Source organism: Anomaloglossus baeobatrachus, chromosome 2 (assembly GCF_048569485.1).
Source record: "Anomaloglossus baeobatrachus isolate aAnoBae1 chromosome 2, aAnoBae1.hap1, whole genome shotgun sequence".
Classification (NCBI taxonomy): Eukaryota; Metazoa; Chordata; class Amphibia; order Anura; family Aromobatidae; genus Anomaloglossus; species Anomaloglossus baeobatrachus.
The window spans coordinates 510,377,458-510,396,031 of record NC_134354.1 but is presented as its reverse complement, the minus strand read 5'-3'; the positions used below and the strand labels follow the sequence as shown (position 1 = coordinate 510,396,031).

Genomic DNA, 18,574 nt, shown 5'->3' with positions numbered 1-18,574 from the left:
ATTTTTTCCACTAAGGAATATCATTTTTCACCTCTGGGATTATTTGCTTATATATAGAAAATAATATACATAAAAAGTAATAAGATGAGTTTTTCTCCATATTCACTTCATCTATAAGATGGAGAATAGAGGGGTTTATATCCATCCTTTACCTTTAGCATATGAGTATAATTAATATGAACATAATTAATAAGAGTGATATTGCTTGGATTTTGTGCTTCTATGTATTTTCTCTAAGAGGAGGAATAGGATATATAATATATTATATATTCATGCGAAACATTTTGTTTGCTATAAATTGATTAAATACATATGAATGCGGACATAAAATTCTTTGAACGGAGGAGCCTTACATTTGGGAGTAATGATATACACCATTTCAACTGACATCGAATTTCATCTTTATACTAGTATTTGTCATGTATGAATAAGTTCTATCTGTTAATCCTTTAACTTTAATTATAATCGAAGGAGGATAATATGGATTCAAACACTCACCTGCCTTTTTGTATGTAATTAACATATTCTTACCCCTCCCTCTTCCACACTCAATAGATTAGTCTATTTTAGTAGCTCTGCCGGTTTCATGAGACACTTATGATTAAGGACTTGTTTGTTTTTATTAATAGTCCGAAACGCGTTAAGCTATCATGACCCTTACTTTTACCATCTAAGTGGATTTTCGGTCTTCACGATGTTTTTAACGATGTCTTAATAAAGCCTTGGATGTTTTAACATAAGGAGGATTTGTGCCGGATCGCCCTCTTTTTCCTTTCAACATTATCAAGCACCCCTAGCCATTCATCCTGGAAGACAAGGAGTCGACCACCCACCTGGGAAATATCCCCAAGTGGAAGTAATCTGCCCACATCTAAATGTAGGCTTGAACAAGGATTTCCTTCTTCCCTGAGGAACATAAGATCTGAGCTGATACTTGGTGTCATCTGCCAATGGGAACTGATACAAAGGATGGAAATGAAGAGATCTGCATCTTCAAAACAGACAGCTAGACCTGAACAGACAGAGTAGCATGTTTCTACACTCGGTAGCATCTGCAATAATCTTGTCCAATCTACTAAAGTTGAAACAGGCAAGAACACTAAAGAGTAAGGGGTACTTGCACGCTGCGACATTGCAAGCCGATGCTGCGATGTCGAGTGCGATAGTCCCCGCCCCCGTCGCAGCTGCGATATCTTGTGATTGCTGGCATAGCGAACATTATCGCTAAGTCAGCTTCACATGCACTCACCTGTCCCGCGACGTCGCTCTGGCCAGCGATCCGCCTCTTTCCTAAGGGGGCGGGTCGTGCGGCGTCACAGCGACGTCACACGCCAGGCGGCCAATAGCAGTGGAGGGGCGAAGATGAGCAGGACGTAAACATCCTGCCCACCTCCTTCCTTCTGCATAGCAGCCGGGACGCAGGTAGGAGATGTTCCTCACTCCTGCGGCTTCATACACAGCGATACCTGTCGCTGTACCGGCATTATGGAAATGTCGGACCCTACACCGATGATACGATAACGACGCTTTTGCGCTCGTTAATCGTATCAAAAAGGATTTGCACACTATCGACTGCGACGCCGGATGTGCGGCACTTTCGATTTGACCCCACCGACATCGCACCTGCAATGTCGTAGTGTGCAAAGCCCGCCTAAGACATTTAAGAGATCTCTTAGAAGCGAGATCCGCCTTCCCGGCTTTGAGCCATACAATATGGAGGTTAGCTATAATATTGCACACTGCCTGAGCTGAGCAGATGACCTTATTTAAGGACACTGAACACAGGTCTGTGCTTGAGCAATATAGTTAGTTGCGACTGGTAATTCCACCTTGGAAGAAATGTAAATGATAACTTATCAAGGTGCTTAACCTAGGAAGTAACCACTTTAGAAACCCAAGCGGTAGCAAAAGCTAGCCTCAAATCAAAACCTGCCATCTCATATACTGACTTGGCCATGGACTCAATGCGTATGTCCGTAGGGTCCCTCAGCGCCTCTACCTCTGCAAGACAACAGCTGGTAATCTTCGACAAAAGAGACACCACAGGAGGGGAGAATCAAGACACTAACAATTCCGATGGGAAGGGGTACAACATCGCCATGTTTCTGAAAACCTATATCTTGATGCTCTGATCCCCTATGTAACATTCTCAAATATGCTTTGTTCAAAAAACAAAACATATAAATAGTGGAGGGCGTGAGACCTGGCCCTGTGGTGTAGCTGATGAGTTTCACTCACTCTGGGTAGCAGTTAGAGTCCCAGGGGCGGTAGAGACCTTAGGCAATCGTTCCACAACTGTAACAGGAAAGTGACTGTGCGCCTGGGCTATAACCATGGCTGATGCTGGCACAGTGCAGTTGCCATAAATGGAGCGAGCAGTGATAACCAGAGGCACACACAGAATAAATATCTAAGGAAAATGATAACGCTCACACCGCAAAAAGTGGTAAGGGCAGGGTCAGCAGTGGGCACTTAATCACTTGCTCTGATTAGCCCAAAGATGGGTACAAACCAGCCCTGCTGAATGGTCAGCGGATAGGGTCTTCTGGCTAAATTGATTGTCCAGGAGGCATGTGCACTGTGGCCATAATAAACCTACAAGTGCTGGATGCAGATTAAGTGCCAATAATGTCTGTTGTCGTGTGCACGTCAGCCCCGCTAATTAGATGAATGGTAGGACCCACCAGTCATGCTGCTTCATGGGGAAATGGGTGCACACTGCCCACGCCATGTAGTGAGACTGCTGATTGGCCGGTAGGTAAGTGCGCCCAGTGGGCTAGCTGACTGGCCACTAGGTGGGGCCCACTGGCCACACAACTTGGCCAGGAAGCGAGAGCTGATCGCTGATTGGCTGGCCAGTGCAGAATAACTAGGGGGTGGACGGGGTATGCTGGCCATCTGTTTTTGCCTCTTTCATAAAGAGGACACAATGAGCAACATAATTAACTGTCCTGAAGAAGCGAGATTCTAGGATAGGTGTCTGGAAGTCCAAACTCCATCTTCCACTCCTTGCAAGCACACCGGGCTATGATAAGTTGGTGGGCAGGAGTCAAAGGCAAAAGGAGCAACTGGTCCAGGTACCTGATTGCCGAATGTGTCAAAGTACACTGTCCTGCCATACCAACGAGTAAGTATACAGGCTTAAGTCTCCATTGCTCCGTGGGGTGAAAAAGAGGGGCATTATCTCGCTCTATTACCTATCCTAACGATTATCAGACATCTAAAACACAAAAGGAGAGAGGGTTAGTTCCAAACCGAACCTAGCTAATGCTAAGACGGGTCTTATTCGGAAGCAGACATGGTTTCAGTCTAACAGTCCCTAAACTGAAGAGGCTTGTTGCTTACAGGCAAAGTATTGTGTGCTGGGAAGGAGCTGACTTTTTTGTTAAGATGTATTGTTAGTGTCAGCCTCCTGGTGGCAGCAGACTAACCTATGATTACTGTGTCCTCCAATGAAACAACTGATATAGTATAATTTCCACAATGGCTGCCATTTCACATCTTCTCGGAGATTTAAAGATATTTCATAACAGTGTTAGATAATCTTATTTACCAATGCCTACAGTTCTGTGCATTTTACAATAAGAAATTATAATGAAACTGGAAATCTAAATCTAAGACATTGACCATATCCACATCTGGCTGTAGTTTATATTTTTACTCCACTTCTTGTGTGGGTTTCCAAAACATATTGATAGGTTAATTAAATTCATATGCAATTGGCCTTGTATGTACATGTTTGAAAGGGAAAACATCTTGTGAGCGCTGCTGGGGACAGAGAGCAATGCAAGGGATTCTTATCTGTGTAGTGCCCTATAGAATTCCCTAGCGCTATATAACTAAAGGGTAGTAAATTATAGGACAAAAAAGCTGTTTCATGTCTTTTGCAGATTTTACCATCTAAGAAGTTAATAGTGATATTAGTTGGTCAACCCCTTCTCATTCCCCTTGTTTACCCCCGTAAAAATATATAAGCCTATATTGTCCTCCGTAGCGGCTGCGGATCAAACCGTGTCTAAAAGCATGTTCCCGAAGCTCACGTGACATTGTTATGACACACGAGCGCGGCGAGCAATCCGCGCCGGCTATCTTCTCCCCGGCTTTGCACATTTGAGCAGGATGTGAACGCTGCACTAACTTCCTACACAATCATCCGAAGGCATGGTGAAGGAATCCGGCGCTGATTGATCACGGGGCACGTGTGTCATAACAATGTCCCCAGGAACGCGGCTTCAGACGTCGCTGGAACCGCGGCCGCACCAAAGGGGAGTATAGGCTTATTTAGTTTTACAGGGAATGAGAAGGGGTTGTCCAACCCCTTTAAAGTCTAACATAGATAACACTATTCTACATTTATTGTGCAAACAGCACTAAGATATTTAGGATACATATTTATTATCAACCCTTGATAAATATAAAAATAACACCGACTACTCAGTTTTGCACTGCACCTTGTTGGAAGATCTGTCCTGTGTCTCGGGTATTTCAATTCTTGCTATCCTCCATCCTCCATCCTTACTTCTGTTCTCTTCCCAGATTGGACTGTTGTTTTCATTTATATACACCAGCAGTTTTCCAATTTTTTCTCCAACAAGGCGATAAGTGAAAATTAAACAAGACTTGCTGTTCGTGCGCAGATTTGTAAGTGGTAGTCTCAGACGGCCAACAGCCTTCTTGTGCCCAACAGTACCAGGAACTGATAGATAAAACCCAGTACCTGAAAAGAAGAAAACTATTTCACCTTCTAATTTTTGAAAAAAATGCTACTTTTCAAGTAGACAATATAAAGGAATACTTATCATATACAGTAAATGTTAAGAGTCAGACATGCCAAAGTGAAATTTAGAAACATTGCTATACAGATGCGCATGAGTATGCATAGAAATGATTAGTGCACACTCATATTAGTGCTGCACTTTGTGCCTGAATATAGTTTTAGTAATTAGCATAATTTTATATATATATACAGTATATATATTATATATATACAGGGCTGTATTTTGCCTTCGTGCTGCCCTAGGCACTATAAGTGGTCGCGCCCCTTAGTGACAATGTAAAACTGAGTTTTCGCACACGACATCTGTTTAAGGCAGATCTACTCCGAAAAACACTTTAAAAAGTATCAATGAGAAACGAAGGGCACTAACCCCCCCCAATGGGGATCACCACAGGCACATCAAAACATAGCATGAGTATAAAATATTCCCAGCGTCCCCACTTATATACTGTGACTGTCACACTGCCCCTAATAAACTACACACTGCCCTCCCTTATAAATTATACCCACCACACCTTCCTCAATTATGAAATATGATCTGTACTGTCCTCACATCATGCTGCCCCCTCCTCACAATGTCCCATGCATGCTGCCCCCTCATCACAATGTCCCATGCATGCTGCCCCCTCCTCACAGTGTCCCATGCATGCTGCCCCCTCCTCACAGTGTCCCATGCATGCTGCCCCCTCCTCACAATGTCCCATGCATGCTGCCCCCTCATCACAATGTCCCATGCATGCTGCCCCCTCCTCACAGTGTCCCATGCATGCTGCCCCCTCCTCACAGTGTCCCATGCATGCTGCCCCCTCCTCACAGTGTCCCATGCATGCTGCCCCCTCCTCACAGTGTCCCATGCATGCTGCCCCCTCCTCACAGTGTCCCATGCATGCTGCCCCCTCCTCACAGTGTCCCATGCATGCTGCCCCCTCATCACAGTGTCCCATGCATGCTGCCCCCTCATCACAATGTCCCATGCATGCTGCCCCCTCATCACAATGTCCCATGCATGCTGCCCCCTCCTCACAGTGTCCCATGCATGCTGCCCCCTCCTCACAGTGTCCCATGCATGCTGCCCCCTCCTCACAGTGTCCCATGCATGCTACCCCCTCCTCACAGTGTCCCATGCATGCTGCCCCCTCCTCACAATGTCCCATGCATGCTGCTCCCTCCTCACAATGTCCCATGCATGCTGCCCCCTCATCACAATGTCCCATGCATGCTGCCCCCTCATCACAATGTCCCATGCATGCTGCCCCCTCCTCACAGTGTCCCATGCATGCTGCCCCCTCCTCACAGTGTCCCATGCATGCTGCCCCCTCCTCACAGTGTCCCATGCATGCTGCCCCCTCCTCACAGTGTCCCATGCATGCTGCCCCCTCCTCACAGTGTCCCATGCATGCTGCCCCCTCCTCACAGTGTCCCATGCATGCTGCCCCCTCCTCACAGTGTCCCATGCATGCTGCCCCCTCCTCACAGGGTCCCATGCATGCTGCCCCCTCCTCACAGGGTCCCATGCATGCTTCCCCCTCTTCACAGGGTCCCATGCATGCTGCCCCCTCCTCACAGTGTCCCATGCATGCTGCCCCCTCCTCAGTGTCCCATGCATGCTGCCCCCCTCCTCACAGGGTCCCATGCATGCTGCCCCCCTCCTCACAGGGTCCCATGCATGCTGCCCCCCTCCTCACAGGGTCCCATGCATGCTGCCCCCTCCTCAGTGTCCCATGCATGCTGCTCAATGCTCACAGTGTCCCATGCATGCTGCTCCATCCTCACAGTGTCCCATGCATGCTGCCCCCTCCTCACAGTGTCCCATGCATGCTGCTCCATCCTCACAGTGTCCCATGCATGCTGATCCCTCCTCACAGTGTCCCATGCATGCTGCTCCATCTTCACAGTGTCCCATGCATGCTGATCCCTCCTCAGTGTCCCATGCATGCTGCTCCATCTTCACAGTGTCCCATGCATGCTGCTCCATCCTCACAGTGTCCCATGCATGCTGCTCCCTCCTCACAATGTCCCATGCATGCTGCTCCCTCCTCACAGGGTCCCATGCATGCTGCTCCCTCCTCACAGGGTCCCATGCATGCTGCTCCCTCCTCACAGGGTCCCATGCATGCTGCTCCCTCCTCACAGGGTCCCATGCATGCTGCTCCCTCCTCACAGGGTCCCATGCATGCTGCTCCCTCCTCACAGGGTCCCATGCATGCTGCTCCCTCCTCACAGGGTCCCATGCATGCTGCCCCCTCCTCACAGGGTCCCATGCATGCTGCCCCCTCCTCACAGTGTCCCATGCATGCTGCCCCCTCCTCACAGTGTCCCATGCATGCTGCCCCCTCCTCACAGTGTCCCATGCATGCTGATCCCTCCTCACAGTGTCCCATGCATGCTGCCCCCTCCTCACAGTGTCCCATGCATGCTGCCCCCTCCTCACAGTGTCCCATGCATGCTGCTCCATCCACAGTGTCCCATGCATGCTGCCCCCTCCTCACAGTGTCCCATGCATGCTGCCCCCTCCTCAGAATGTCCCATGCATGCTGCCCCCTCCTCACAATGTCCCATGCATGCTGCCCCCTCCTCACAGTGTCCCATGCATGCTGCCCCTCTCCATGAGCTCCTAATGCTGCCTTACTCTTTTCCATAATGACACCTCCATGCTGCCCCATTCATCATACTAAGACCACCACACTAACGCTTATGCTGAGACCCCCCCACACACACACACACACACTACCCCACTCTTGATATTGACTCCCCTACATTGCTCCACTCCATACTGAGCCCACACATGCTGCCCCTTCTCCATAATGAGCTCCCAATGCTGCCCCCTCTCATTCTGAGTCCTTACACTCCCCCCATCGATTTTGTCATTGCACTATCCCTCAACCCTTGCCCTCTGTCTCTAGCATTAGCCCCTCTCTCCCATTCCCCCAGCAGCAGCCTCTCTCCCCCGCCTTCAGCATCAGCCTCTCTCTCCCCCCAGCCTCCCCCCCAGCCTCTCTCCCCCCAGCCTCAGCCTCTCTCTCCCCCCAGCCTCTCTCCCCCAGCCTCAGCCTCTCTCTCCCCCCAGCCTCCCCCCCAGCCTCAGCCTCTCTCTCCCCCCAGCCTCCCCCCAGCCTCAGCCTCTCTCTCCCCCCAGCCTCCCCCCCAGCCTCAGCCTCTCTCTCCCCCCAGCCTCCCCCCCAGCCTCAGCCTCTCTCTCCCCCCAGCCTCCCCCCCAGCCTCAGCCTCTCTCTCCCCCCAGCCTCCCCCCCAGCCTCAGCCTCTCTCTCCTCCCAGCCTCCCCCCCAGCATCAGCCTCTCTCTCCCCCCAGCCTCCCCCCCAGCCTCAGCCTCTCTCTCCCCCCAGCCTCCCCCCAGCCTCAGCCTCTCTCTCCCCCCAGCCTCTCTCTTTTCCCAGCCTCCCCCCAACCTCTCTCTTTTCCCAGCCTCCCCCCAGCCTCTCTCTTTTCCCAGCCTCCCCCCAGCCTCTCTCTTTTCCCAGCCTCCCCCCAGCCTCTCTCTTTTCCCAGCCTCCCCCCAGCCTCCCTCTTTTCCCAGCCTCTCTCTTTTCCCAGCCTCCCTCTTTTCCCAGCCTCCCCCCAGCCTCTCTTTTCCCAGCCTCCCCCCAGCCTCTCTTTTCCCAAGATCCCTCTTTTCCCAGCCTCCCCCCCCAGCCTCAGCCTCTCTTCCCAGCCTCCCCCCAGCCTCTCTCTTTTCCCAGCCTCCCCCCAGCCTCTCTCTTTTCCCAGCCTCTCTCTTTTCCCAGCCTCCCCCCAGCCTCTCTCTTTTCCCAGCCTCCCCCCAGCCAAAAAGAGGCATCGCAACGATCATCAACTAACCTGTAAGGTGCCCATACATTCTAGGCTCTGCCTTACGCATACCTGCTCCGGTGCCTGCTGCCCTGCTCTGCTATTATCCTCTTCTGGCTGGCTCCAGCTCCAGTCGCGTCCTCCTCCGCGGCGTGTGTTGTCTGCAGAATTGGACGCTGCAGCACGGGGCAGTGAGCTGATTGGCGCGCCCGCGCGCCTCTGACCCGGAAGTGCAGGCCATGGAACTTCCGGGGTTAATCATCTCACTATGCCTGGCGCCCTCCGTGTATTTAAAGAGACAGAAGTGCGCCTTTCCTCTCCCTCTCAACCCCCCCTCCCCCCCGAGAACACAGCGAAGTGCAACGGAGGGAGGGGCGGGGGGCGGGGATGTAAAAAAAAAAAAAAATAAAAAAAATTTTTTATATATTTTTTTTTTTTGCTGCCAGAAAGTGCCGCCCCCCGCAACGTGCCGCCCTAGGCATGGGACCACGGGTGCCTAGTGGCAAATACGGCCCTGTATATATATATAAAGCTGAGTGTATATATGTGTGTGTGTGTGTGTGTGTGTGTGTCTGCTAAAGGAATCCGCACTGTCGTATTTACAGTCACAAAATTTTGTACAGACACTCCATATGACTCAGGGAACGTCATAGACTGTGTTTTGATGGGAAGATTTAACCCCGTGCTTTACAGTTACTCTCCAAAAAACATGCCTCCATTAAAGTCAATGGAGCTGCGAGCTATTAGGTTATTAATAGCAGCTGTGGTTGGTTGCTATAGGAACAAAATAAATTATTAGTATAAGAAGTTTATATGTGAGGTAATAAGATGTCGGAGAGACGGATAGAGAGAGACAGAAAGAGACAGACAGACAGACACAGACAGACAGGGAAAGAGACAGGGAAAAAAGACAGACAGGAACAAGAGACAGACAGGGAAAGGGACAGACAAGGAAAGAGACAGAGACAAGGAAAGAGAGAGACAGACGGGGAACGAGACAGATGGCAAAAGAGACAGATGGGGAACGAGACAGGCAGGGAAAGAGACAGACAGACACAGAGAGAGATAGAGATAGAGACACACATGGATAGAGACAGAGACACACATGGATAGAGATATAGAGATACAGACAGACAGAGACAGACATGCAGAGACAAACAAGCAAAGACAGACACGCAGAGACAGACAGACAGAGACAGACAGAGGCAGACAAAAATTAAAAGTGTAAATTCACAAAAAATTCCAACTGTGATACAATACAAAAATGAGATTTTTAGCAAAAAATTGATCAACCTTTTGAGCCACCCCTGTCAAGTCACTTCATTTTTGTATTGTATCACAGTTGGAATTTTTTGTGAATTTACACTTTTAATTTTTTCGCACGCCATTTTTCAAGCAGTGCTGGCTCCCTCCCTTTTGTATTTATATTGGTTCGGTGGTTAACCCCCACCATGCCGTGCACGCCTGGTCTGGCTTGCAGATTCCCTCTGTGTTTACCAAAATTATATATTGGTTGGTGTTCACAATTAACCACCTCCCCCCTTATCCACAGGCTTTGCAATCAAGCACCATTTACTTGGGCCTGTTCCGCCTTCATTCATGGATCCTGGTCTGGCACTGTGAGGGTGAGTTCTGACCGCTGATGGTTTTGCCCCACACAGGCGGAGCGGGCCCTGGGAAGGATGATGAGGGGAGTAGTGATGGCGAAGGCCTTTGGCGCCGAGGCGTGGTGCGCCGGCGCCGGTAATGAGAGTCCGAGTCAGATGCTGCGGTTCCAGGTGTTTTTACTCACTCTTTGTGCTGCATGCCCAGGTAGCGCTGGTCACTCGCTGTGATGAGCTCTGTCAAACTTGAATTCCCATGGAAGTCAGTCCGGTGTGATGCTCGGTGGTCCCTTCCTCCTAGCGCCCTGTGTGTCGGATCCCCGTGGCTTAAAGCTACTTGGGGACCCCGATTCGTCTCGAGTAGTACTCTTGTCCCTATTTGTAGGTGCCGCGGCTCCGCAATGGTACCTGGTGTGCTCTCTGAAGCCTTGGATTCTATCTGGCACTGTGCATTCGGGCTCTTTGTGGCCAGGGAAGCTTGAAACCTCCTCGTCCCGGCAGATTCTGGAAAACCAACAAGAATTGTGATCTTCCCTAGGGTCATGCACCCTGCGTGGCGTCGGTTCCAAGGAAGCGTTTAAGCTCGCACCTCTGCAACAGCTAGAACAACTCCTCTGTACCACCGGATCACCAGTAAGACACGTCTGCTTCTTTCCTCTTTTGCTGGAGAACTCTCTAACTGTTGTGTTGGCTCCTGACTCCCCCTAGTGGCTGCTCCTCCCACGGGTCCCTGTCACTAAGGGGTGGTGCCCCCCCATGTTTGAAGGCAACCTTAAGACCCAACCCTAGCCCGGTCCCCATTGGGAAGGGCAACCTGGTGGTGTATTTGAGTGTGTAAGTGGTGAAACCGATACCGACCTCCTCCGGATCCAGGCTGAGCACTACATCTTGAATCAGGTGCAATACTCTGTAGCGACTGAAGCCTCAGGGGAACCAAATTCCCCCACAGCAAATAGCAGCACTCCCGGGCTGCAACTAAACAAGGGCAGTACACTGCAATTTTCCAATTTGCAATATAACAATTAACATAATCTTCTCTTTATGGGAGGCACCAGCATTAAACATTATTAACAGGTCAACTCTGTACAGGTTCAAAGTATCAAAACACTTTCAGGTATCATTAGCAGCATGCAATTTCAGAAACCATTGTCATTTTAAAACTAGTGCAAACATCAGGTATATAAAACATTCTTGCATATAAAACTTTTTATAAACTATGCAGGTAAAATGTCCTTACTGTAACACAATGAGGATTGAAAGCCACCGGAGTCCTTTTCTGCCACTGGTCAGTGCACTGTTTCCGGTTATCAGACCTTCCTTAATAGCAGAAAACGTACAAGCCACCCTAATTCTGGTAGGGTGCACAATGAGTGAAACTATTTACAATGAGTTCTGACCACCATCAGTCCTGTGGCCCAGTTGTCCACAATTAATGCAAAACTCAACCCCCGAAAAATCAACCGGTATTTACAGGCGGAGAAATCAACCGAACATAGTTATTTGGGGCTGGGGAACTCCTTACCGGCTGGTGTCATGTATCTCTCTCCTGAAGTCTGGGTACACATGTCCCTTGTACCGGGTTTGCTTGGTGACTGGTTACTGGTGGGAAGCGGGGACTGGTTCCGGACGTACCTCTGGTAGGGATTCTGGCTCTGCAGCTGCCTTCTCCCGTCGGCTCAGTTCCACGTCCAAGGCATACCAGCCCCACTCTCTCTTGTGCCGGGTGTACGTCACCTGATTACCAGGATACAGATTGCGTCTGGGATGACCTTTGCAGAGGTGGGAAGGCACATCTCGACTGGAAACTAAGACCTCTTTGGCAAGCCCCCGTTCTGAAATGAAGCCCCACACCCGCTCTAAGTCAAACCGGGTGACTACACAGACCTGCAGCAGGCCCCGGGCCGTTGGATTGGCCTTTCAAAGCCGTTGCTTTGCTGCCAGGTTGCGGCTCTCTGTCTCCATCAGCTTTTCCTGATGCAACTGCTCCTCCTTAGCTAGCTGGGAGATGGTAGCATGGCAGGCAACCCACTCTTGATCCTCCTCACTGATGGGTGCGGGCGAAAGAGTCTCCAGCTCAGTAGGGCAGTCTCCCCAAGCCATACCTGGGGAAGCACCACCCAGAGTATCCGCTCCTGGCTCTGGGTCAAGGGCGGCGAGGTCACAGTCTGCCCATTTTGCAGCAGTCATGTCTTCAGCTAGCGGGTCTCCGGCAGCCGGGCCTCCACTGCTTGGGGGCTGGTAGCCGGGTCTTCCTCTACCAAGGGGATCGGAGCCAGGTCTTCAGCTACCCAGGGGACGGTGGTCAGACTGAGTGCTTTAGCAGCTAGGGGTTGTGGGCAGATATTGTTTGTATATTTAGGACAGTGGTCCTAGAATATTTGCTATAAAATTGGACAATGGGGAAAATCCTGAAACTTAAATAATGACAGTGGTACATTTCATTTAGCCATATCTGTATCCCCCATGTCCATTAACAACATATTAAATGGCAGCAAAGGGAAAGATCTCACCCATTCAAAAAAGATACAGCTATGGCTAAATGAAATGTACCACTTTCATTATTTAAGCTGCAGGATTTTCCCCATTGTCCAATTTTATAGCAAATATTCTAGGACCACTGTCCTAAATATACGAACAATATCAATATAGTATCATCTATTATTAGTGGTGGGTCTTATCCATACTGTCTACAACATTATTTTGGTCTGTCTCTGAGTAACCTTGCCACAGGGGACATTTGTCCTGAGCTGGATTGGTTATCTGGTTGATCTCTGAAGTATGATTAATCTGTCCTGGGCGACACTGAGTGTTTAATCCATTTAGGGTGAGCCTCCATGGTATTTTAGGCCCGTTTCACACGTCAGTGAAAAACACGCACATGTCCCTCCATGTTCCGTGATTCATGGCACATGTGGGTTGTCCATGTGCAATCCGTGATCCGTGATTGCATATGGACATTACTCACCTGCCTTCACTACTGCTGTCCATGGTGCTGAAGTCTCCAGCTCTGCAGCGTCCGCCCACCGCTCTCAGCACCTACTTCCTGGTTGGGTTTTTCTGCTCTCATGAATATTCATGAGCCAGGCAGAAGCTGCCGAGAGCGGAGGTTCCAGAGCGAATCGTAGGCAAGGTAAGTTGAAAATATTTAATATGTCCGTAATTTTCTGGTACGTGTTTCACTGATCACACACGGATCACACCATAGTGTGGTCCGTGGGTCATCAGTGATGCAGAAAAAAACTGACTTGTCTCCGTGCAGAATCACGGCCACGCGTGCACACTGCACGGAGACTCGTTCAGTGAAAAATCACTGATGTGTGAGCAGACCCATTGATTATAATGGGTCTGCGTATGTCAGTGATTCTGGTACGTTTTAAAAAAAGCACAAACGTACCAGAATCACTGATGTGTGAAATAGGCTTTAATGTGGTTGATGCACCTTACATATTTAGGTTTTTAATGAAAATTTATTAAAGGTTATATTTTACCATATCTTTCACATTGGTTCTATTACTCTTAATACATTTTATAATATATTTTAGCAAAACTAATCAGAATATCTAGAAATCACCTTAATATTAAAAAAAAAAGAAAACACCCATGATTACAAAATAATTAGAATAGCATAGAGATAATGATATGATATGCTTATTACATGCCTGCTTAGTTTATACTATTTAAAAATCACTGAGTGTAAATAGTTAAAGATCTTTTTAGTTACTAGTAAAGCTTTCCTACCATGGCTCCTATTTGTATGTTTCCAATCAAAGTCGTCTTCAGTCTCCTGTTTCCAATCACAGGCTCCACGATCAAAGCTGCAGTCTACAGACACCTCTAAACATATGGAAAAATGAAAAAGGTAATCCTATTTAATATAATCATCCAATTATGTGAGGATTGAAAATAAAAAACCCAATAACTAATGTGCCAATTTATAGCATTTGGTTTTTCTAGAACGTAATGATATACAAATTGTAATAGCTACAACTACCATAGCAGTAATAAAATTGAATGTGTCACTTGAGACAAGAGTTGGGGTCATTCATGGTGGGAACCATTAGTCTATATTTAACGGTCTCTAAATGGAGTCACTTGTTTTTAATTATTTTATATCTGGTTAGTCATGTTTGCTTTACATTTAGGAAGTTTGATGCTGAATATGAGGAAAGGGAAAATCACCACTACTTTATAAATAAGTGGTGCACATAGCTTGGGTCTGCCATAGTGATAATTCACCTTAAGGGGAATATCTACTCTATGACACCAATATTTGGTTAAATATCTGTTGTTTGAGTTTATCCTAATGGTTGGAGCTCTTTTTTTATACAGAAATTCAAATGGAGGTAGCCATGGTTTATGTTATCACTCTTATCTATGTCTATGTGGGCCATTTGTAGTTCTGTATCAGAGGAACAGATATCTAACCACCTAAAAGATATATTAAATTAATCTTCACAGTAATGACAATAGGTAGATCTTTAATTTTAGGGTATTCTTGTGGGACTCTCGCAGATTAAAGGGAACCTGTCAGTAGATTTTTCGACTATAAGCTGCGGCCACCACCAGTGGGCTCTTATTTACAGCATTCTGGAATGCTATATATAAGTGCCCAGGTCACTGTGTAGAACATAAAAACACTTTTAGAATACTTGCCTAGGGGGCGGTCCGGTCCAATGGGTGTTGCTGCTCAACACTCGGCTCCTCCTCTCTGCGGCGATCTCCGTCCTCCTTCTGAGGCCCGTGTGAATGACACATCCTATGTCATGCACACTAGCTGGCATTGAGGTCCTGCGCAGGTGCACTTTTATCTGCCCTGTTCCGGGCAGATCATAGAATTGTAGTGCGTATGCTTGAGTGGTCTTTAACCTTTCCTTGCACCTGCGCATTACAGTACTTTGATCTGCCCTCAGTAGGGCAGATCAAAGTGCACCTGTGCAGAACCTCAATGCCGGGGCATGTGTGGATGACATAGGACACTTCATCTATAATGGGCTGGGTAGAAGGAGGATGGAGATCGCAGCAGAGAGGAGGCGCCGGACCGGACAGCAGCGACACCCATCAAACTGGACTGCCTCCTAGTTGAGTATTATAAAAATGTTTTTATAATATACAGAGCAGCCTGGGCTCTTATATACAGTATTCTAGAATGCTGTATATAAGAGCTTCGTGGTGGTGGCCACAGTGTATAATGAAAGGTTTCCTTTAAATAAAGCAAATACCACCTTAATTGATGAAAATCTACTGTGCTCTCTTTAACACAGAAAATATGTTACGTTGGACGTTACCTTCGGGTTTTAGGGAAGTAGCCTTCTGATTTATGACTCTTGGTCTGAAAGCAGACTCCTCTCTTTTTACCTGTAAGGCTAATGGAAAAAGTTAAATATATACCTATTCAAAAACCCACCTTTAGTCCTATTAGACCAAGTAAACAAACTTTCCAATCCCATCAATGTGTCTTTAATGTAAATAGCATTAATCTAAGTATAAAGAAGGCTATCCAGCCAAAACATCAGACAAGGGTTACCCAGACAAAATCAGAGGATGACATTTTTCTGGTATTCTTCCTATATGTTAGTTTTGTTACTGCTGTTATCTGCTTTGAATATAGCTACATAACACTAGGTATTTCTACTTGTTATGCACCTTTTTATGGGTCCTTATTACAGCATATGTCTTGGGTACAGATGAGCGAACCTGAAAAGTAAAGTTCAGTGTTTGTACCGAACACAGACTTTACAACAAAACATCTGTTTTTGAGTTCGTGAGCTTCACGTATGCAAACCACTTGAGCGAGCATTGCTGTGCTTGGGTATGCTCAGTGCTCAGCCCAGAGCCAGCCTCTTGCAGTGTTTGAATTTCCTACACCGGTTGAAAAATCAGAGCTATCAGAAAATGGAAAACTTCCTCCCAGCATCCCCAAGAAATGCTCTGTATGTGAGCTGAGAGCTGAACTGCCCAATCATTGACTTCCATTGGGGTTTCCAAACCAAACTTTAGATAAAGTCTGGCTGAACCCGCCGAACCGAAATTCAGCGGATCCACTCATCTCTAGTCTTGAGGTTTATTGATGTCATACATGCACAGCAGGTCACCAGTCTTGTATTTTATGCCCACAACTTTTTTTTATATACTTTATATATGGTGAGGTGTGTGCTCTCTTTTCTTTTTCTGTATTTCTTTTGCACACCATTAATTGGTTCTAATACAGTTTTTTTTTCCATTGTCTTTATATATTGCCGTTGCAATTATTGACGTTATGATCAGTTCTCTTTTAATTGGTTCTTCTACAAAAACTTGAACTGACTAGTTGGCGTCATCCCTTCTTCCTATAAGACTCTATGCTTAATGTTGTCTGTTTAGTATGGGGACAATGAAGATATATATGTTTTATTATGTGCCAATTTTGTTATAGGTTACATCATTTTTTCTTGCCTTATACTAGTTGTATGACTACATCATTTTGATTATTTTAGCCCACTTTAGGTGACTTTAGATATACAGTATGTCTTCATTGGTTATGTTGGTAATTAGTCCAATTAGTATGAAGCGGTATAAGTAGCGAACTCTTATCTTCTAGGTATTTATCATTTCTAAACTTCTTATTTTCTGTTTGACATAAATTTAGCAGTGAAGATTTCCAGTGAAGTTAATGAAAATAAACATGTAGTAAGTTTATGCTTGGAAACATTTGCACCTAGACCACACAGACACTGGGTAGAGCAGATTCTGCCGTCCAACAAATGGACATGAAATATCCAAGCACTGACTTTCTTCTTTCCTTAGATGGTCCGATAACAATCACATAAGACTGTCTTTTATTTATTTAAACACATGAGAAAAATGTTTAGTGGTCTGGATATCTGAATAATCCATCAGCAGAATTAACTCAACATTTATAAAACTATTGCCAAGAAAAGCGCTGTAATGTGAAAATGGATAATGTAAAGTCAGGAGCTAATTATGGGAAGACCTGTATCTCATGGGATACTTCATTAAACATATTGAGTGTTTTATTATATAAAAAGGCTATCACTTCTCTCTAGCAGAATCCTTAAATTATATCTGTTCAAAGCTTCATCTAAAGGCCAGGGCGTGGAATCGATATTTGTATAATTTTAATAAATGTTTGGATACCATGTCTTTTAATGCTTAACCCCAAGGAGAAGGTGGGAAAGGCAGGTGGACATGTGGTCCAGGTGCTGCATCCGAGGGGGGTCATCAATGAATCACTATGCTTGGCTAGAGTAGATAGGTATAGAGCAATATTTAAAGATTATGACAATTACCATCTAGCGTACCTCTGAGCTGAGGGGCAGCGCAGGGTTCCCCTCTCTGAGTGTCAGCTTAGGTGTCCCAGTCCTGTCATCCGGTGTTCGAGACAGGGATGTACTGACATTTTTCTAATCCTGAACAGTCTCTTCACAGCTGAGGTCACCCGAGCGTATGAATTGGATGAGTGTAACGTCAGAAAATCTCATATTTGGACTCAGAAAAAAATTGCAGATCTGAACTGCATTTTTGAATAACACTGGGCCGAATGCATTGTGAGATTTTCTCGTATTGCACTCATCCGATTCATACACTCATGTGACCCTGGCCTTAAAGAAACTATTCAGGATTAGAAAAATGAATCTGCATTTTTCCTAGTGTCAGTACTACCCTTGTTTTTCACAGCACATACACATTATTGACATGGGCATGTTTTTTTTTTGTAGACCAGTTGTCCTCTTTTGATTAGACTTCAAAGTCACCAAATTAAGTGAATGGGCCCAGTATGAAAAGAAATGTATAACATCCACTCAATAGACAGATTTACTACAAAATAGCTGCTGCATTTCCTTCCTCTGTTTTTATACAGGCTATAATGGTTTGTGCTACACTATGTGATGTGATAGCTGCCGAGCATTCTGCGATTGGTGCAGTTTATTGGACAGCGCGTAGCCATACAAGTCTATGGGAGAGTGTGAAACATCGGACTGCATTGATATCATTTGAGTGCAGTTTGATATATGCAGAGACAGGCAATGGAGAAAATGGAGAAATTAATCTCTACTTTTCTGCACCTGTGCTCCGATTCCCACGTGCGAGAGAATTGGAGCACAGTAAAGTGATATGTGGCGCCTCAGGACTGGTCGCCACAACAGCATTGCCCCTCCAAAGGGTTGATGCTGAGCCTGGAGGTAATTGGGGAGTCTATTGGCCAGTAAGTTTAACATGCAACGCAGTTCTCCCTCAGGCCAGCAGGGGGAGCTCTGAACCTGGAGTTCCAGGGAGCATTCCTTAAGTCTGACCTGAGGGAGGAGTTAGTGTTCAGTCTGTAGGGGAAAGCAGAGAATGCAGACGCAGAGTGTGCTGTCCTGTGGAACTGGGGCCTAGAGCTGGAGCAGCTTGTCCCAGTGAAGCAG

At 46.8% G+C, this 18,574-nt stretch overlaps 1 protein-coding gene across 1 annotated transcript in view; it reads right to left on the bottom strand.

Moving 5' to 3' along the window:
- Positions 1 to 18,574, bottom strand: part of EGFL6 (EGF like domain multiple 6) — a 202,661-nt gene that overhangs the window by 24,246 nt on the left and 159,841 nt on the right. Inside the window, exons 8-10 of the mRNA XM_075333817.1 lie at positions 15,455 to 15,532; positions 13,908 to 14,003; positions 4,452 to 4,717 (exon numbers count right to left, since the gene is read on the bottom strand). Coding sequence (XP_075189932.1) covers positions 4,452 to 4,717; positions 13,908 to 14,003; positions 15,455 to 15,532 — 440 coding nt within the window. The remainder of the gene's footprint in view (positions 1 to 4,451; positions 4,718 to 13,907; positions 14,004 to 15,454; positions 15,533 to 18,574) is intronic.